The sequence below is a fragment of the Nannospalax galili genome, unplaced genomic scaffold (assembly GCF_000622305.1).
Source record: "Nannospalax galili isolate Female #2095 unplaced genomic scaffold, S.galili_v1.0 scaffold265, whole genome shotgun sequence".
Taxonomy (NCBI): Eukaryota; Metazoa; Chordata; class Mammalia; order Rodentia; family Spalacidae; genus Nannospalax; species Nannospalax galili.
Window position 1 is genome coordinate 1391003 of NW_008353747.1, and position 4104 is coordinate 1395106.

The following is a 4104-nucleotide window of genomic DNA, read 5'->3' on the forward strand; positions in this document are numbered from 1 at the left end:
TAGCCCCAGCTGGTCTGGAGCTATGTAGACCAGGCTGGCCTCAAAAGCATAGAGATCCACCTGCCTCTGCCTCCCAAGTTCTGGGATTAAAGGTGTGTACCACCACACCTGGCTTTAAATATTTTATTATTTTTATTCTATGAGTGTTTTGCTTGTATGTATATTAGTGCACTCATGTTGTACAATGCCTATGGGAGGTCAGAAAAGAGTGTTGGATCCCCTGGAACTGAAGTAATGGATGTTTGTTAGCCACCATGTGGGTGCTGGGAACCGATTCCAGGTGCTCTGTAAGAGCAGCCAGTGCTCTTAACTGCTGAGTCCTCTCTCCAGCCCCTAGCTACTTTTATTTTTGAACAGGTATTCATTTTTATTTTATGTGTGTGTGCCTGCCAATAAGTATATATATCATATGTACACAGTGCACGCAAAGGCCAGAAGAGGGCATTGGGTCCCCTGGAACTGGAGTTATAGGTGGTTATGAGCTATCATTAGGAGCGAGAGACCAAATCCAGAACCTCTGTAAGAGCAGCCAGTGCTCTTCACCATTGAGCCACTTTTCCAATGTACTACATTTTAAAGAGTGCTTTAGCCAGGCTCAGTGGTACATGCCTTTAATCCCAACACTCAGGAGGCAGAGGCAAGTAGATCTCTGAGTTCAAGGACAGCCTAGTCTATACAACAATATCCAGGTTAGCTAAGGCTAAACACGAAAATAAAAGAAAAAATATAAATAAAACACAACAAAAAAGAGATCTTTAAAGAATATTTACAATGACATCTAACATTCACAGTCATATAGTATTTCACCCAAAGGTTGTTGATGCTAAATTCCTTTGCTGTTCCCCTTTCCCTCCTGTACCATTTTTAACAGATTCTGCCAAATGACCCTTTAGGCATCCCAAATTAGCACTGACAGAGACTTTTAAGTGAATGCTTCTTTCCTCAAAATGGCTAAGAGAGTATCTGTGATACAGAAACCTTTAAAAACACACTCTATGATTTTCTTGAGGCAGGGAGCCAACAGAATTTAATTTAATTTAATTAGGGTTACTTACAGGAGACGGGTGAGGGCGTTATTTATAGAAGCAGCTACACCAAGGAAGAAAATGTCTCTTCTTCCAGCAAACTCTCAGTGATTTTTGATGAGAGTTAACCGTGGAAGGCGGGCAGGGAACTTAATTATAAACCTGGACATATACAGTACTTGGGTTTGAATTCAAACTCTACAATTTACTAGCTGTTTGCCTCTAGACAAATTATCTCAATTCTAAAATAGAAACAGTATTATCTGCCTAATAGGACTGTTGTGAAGATGCCATAAAGAAATATGTAGAAAGTATTTAGTAAAGTGCTGGGACATAGTAAATACTCAATAACACTTAGTTGCTATTATTATTACTAGTATGTGGTTGATTTTATTGCAAAATTTTAAAAAGCATAACAAATTTATGATAGGCTTATATAACAATTTGCCCATTACTCATTCACTAGAATTTATTTATTTATTTATTTATTTATTTATTTATTTATATTTGAGACAGAGTCACACATAGCCCAGCCTGGCCTTAAACTTGAAATGAGCATGATCTTGAACTCCAGATCCTCCTGCCTCCAACTTCCAGGTGCTGGAACTACAGGAATGTGACACCACACCTCGCTCAAATACTCTTTTTTTAAAACAAAAATTTATTAGGTACACTAAAATCAGATAAGCCTGAGTTCAAACCCTGACTCCAGCACAGTTTAGTAACTGTGGACAAATCACTAAGCTCTCTGTAATAGAATACTAACACCTGCCATCTGGGACTGGTATGGATTTAAATGTGTTAATACACATAAAGCTGTTAGTACAGTATCATTTACCTTATCATTCATAGGTACTCTAGTCAATTTAGTTCACCACTGCACATAATGTGCACTCCAAGAGACAAGGTTAGATAATCACAACTCCTGCTCTCAGAGTTTGGAGAAGGTCAAGTGTAGTGGCACATGCCTCTAACCCCAGCACTCAAGAGGCAGAGAAAAGATCAGAAGTTCAAGATCAGCCAGTTCTAGAGCCAGTGCGATGACTCATGGGTAAAGACACTTGCCCACCAAGCTTGATGACTTGACTTCAATCCCTAAGACCCACATGGCGAATGGAAAGAACCAACTCCAGAAAGCTGTCCCTGATCTACATACACACACACACTTTGAACACTTGAAAGGCAGAAGCAGTTGGATCTCTGTGAGTTTGAGGCCAGCCTGATCTACACAGAGAGTTCCAGGCCACCCAGGGCTACACAATGAGATCCTGTCTCAAAAAAATTTTTAAATGTGGGCTAAAGAGATGGCTCAGCAGTTAAGAGCACTGGCTGTTCTTGAAGAGGACCCAGGTTCAGTTCCCAGCACCCACATAGCAGCTAACAACTGTCTGTAACTCCAGTACCAGGGGATCTGAAGCCCTCTTCTGACCTCCATGGGCACTGCATGACACAGGTGTACTTACATACATGCAGGCAATACACATAAAATAAAAAAAAAATATATATATAATATATATGGCTAGAGAGATGGCTCAGCAGTTAAGAGCACTGACTGCTCTTGCAGATGACCAGGGTTCGATTCCCAGCACCCACATGGCGGTTAACAACCATCTGTAGCTCCAGCTCCAGGGGATCTGATACATTCTTCTGACCTCCAAGGGCTCTGCACAACACGGGTGCACTTAAACACATGCAGGCAATACACTCATGCACATAAAATAAAAATGATGAATAAAAACTTAAAAAATACACATAGCTGGGCATGGTGGCACATGCCTTTAATCCCAGCACTTGGGAGGCAGAGGCAGGTGGACCTGGTCCACCTGCCTGGTCTACATAGTGAGTTCCAGGACAGCTGGGGCTACAAAGAGACCCTGTCTCAAAAAAGACAAAAATAAATAAATAAATAAATAAATAAATAAAATATGTGTGTGTGTGTATATATAATATATATATACACACACACACACATACATATATATATGTAAGTTTGGCCAGGTGTGGTGGTATACACCTTTAATCCTAGCACTCAGGAGGCAGAAGAGGGTGAATCTCTGCATTTGAGGCCAGTTTTGTCTACATGAGTTTTAGGCCAGCCAGGGCTAGAGAGTAAGACCCTGTCTCAAAAAACCCCCATATATATACATATATGTATTTATATATGCACATATATGTGATTATGATATACAAAGATATGGTTAAGTGAACATATGTCTATATAGGACAGGGTGAGGAAATATATGCATTTATGATGTGTTGATACCTGTTCTAACCTATTTGTTCAACTGCTGAATATCAGTTGCTATGTTGGATACCAGAAATACAAAGACCACACAGTCCTAACCTTTAAAAAAATTTAATCTACACAAGTGCCATCAGAACCCCTAAAGAGGAAAGACCAACTGCAGAAGCCCATCTCAAAAGCCTTTTACCCCAATCAGCTCTAATTTCTAGTCAAGAATCTGCACATGGGGCTAGAAAAATGGCTTAGCAGTTAAGAGCCCTGGGTCTTGCAGGACCCAGGTTAGGTTCCCAGCACCCACATGGCAGCTGTACTCCAGTTCTAGGGGTTCTGATGCCCTCTTCTGGCCTCCACAGGCACTGCATGAACATGGTGCACTTAATATGCAGGCAAAACTCCATACACATACAAATACATTTTAAAAAAAAGAATCTGCACATTACCTTAGACCATCTGGAAGCGCTTCATCTGACTTGGAAGCACATAAAGTAGAAGAGGAGTCCGAAGGATTGGGGGCATTGGCCCCAATACCAGCTACTTCAGAGGCCGCCATCTGCACTCTAGATATTCAGAAACAAATGACAAGACACAAATTGCAAAGCTACAAGCAAGCACATTTTTTCCTCTGCAGAAGGGACCATTCTTCCAAACACAAAGGAAAACTTAAACTCTGGGAAAAAAAAAACAAAAAAAAACTTAAAAACTTTTTCTTTTTTTTTTTTTTTTTTTGGTCTTTTTGAAGCAGGGTCTCCCCGTGGCCCCAGCTGTCCTGGAACTATGTAGACCAGGCTGGCCTTGAACTCACAGAGATCTGCAGCCTCTACCTCCCAAGTGCTG

The 4104-nt window shown here is 40.8% G+C and overlaps 1 protein-coding gene across 1 annotated transcript in view; it reads right to left on the reverse strand.

The window, feature by feature from the left end:
- The window catches only part of Rnf214 (ring finger protein 214), a 40136-nt gene extending 36309 nt beyond the window's left edge, over nucleotides 1–3827 (reverse strand). Inside the window, exon 1 of the mRNA XM_008850921.3 lies at nucleotides 3711–3827. Within this exon, the coding sequence (XP_008849143.1) occupies nucleotides 3711–3820 (110 nt within the window). The 5' untranslated portion in view covers nucleotides 3821–3827. The remainder of the gene's footprint in view (nucleotides 1–3710) is intronic.
- Between the last annotated feature and the right edge of the window lie 277 nt (nucleotides 3828–4104).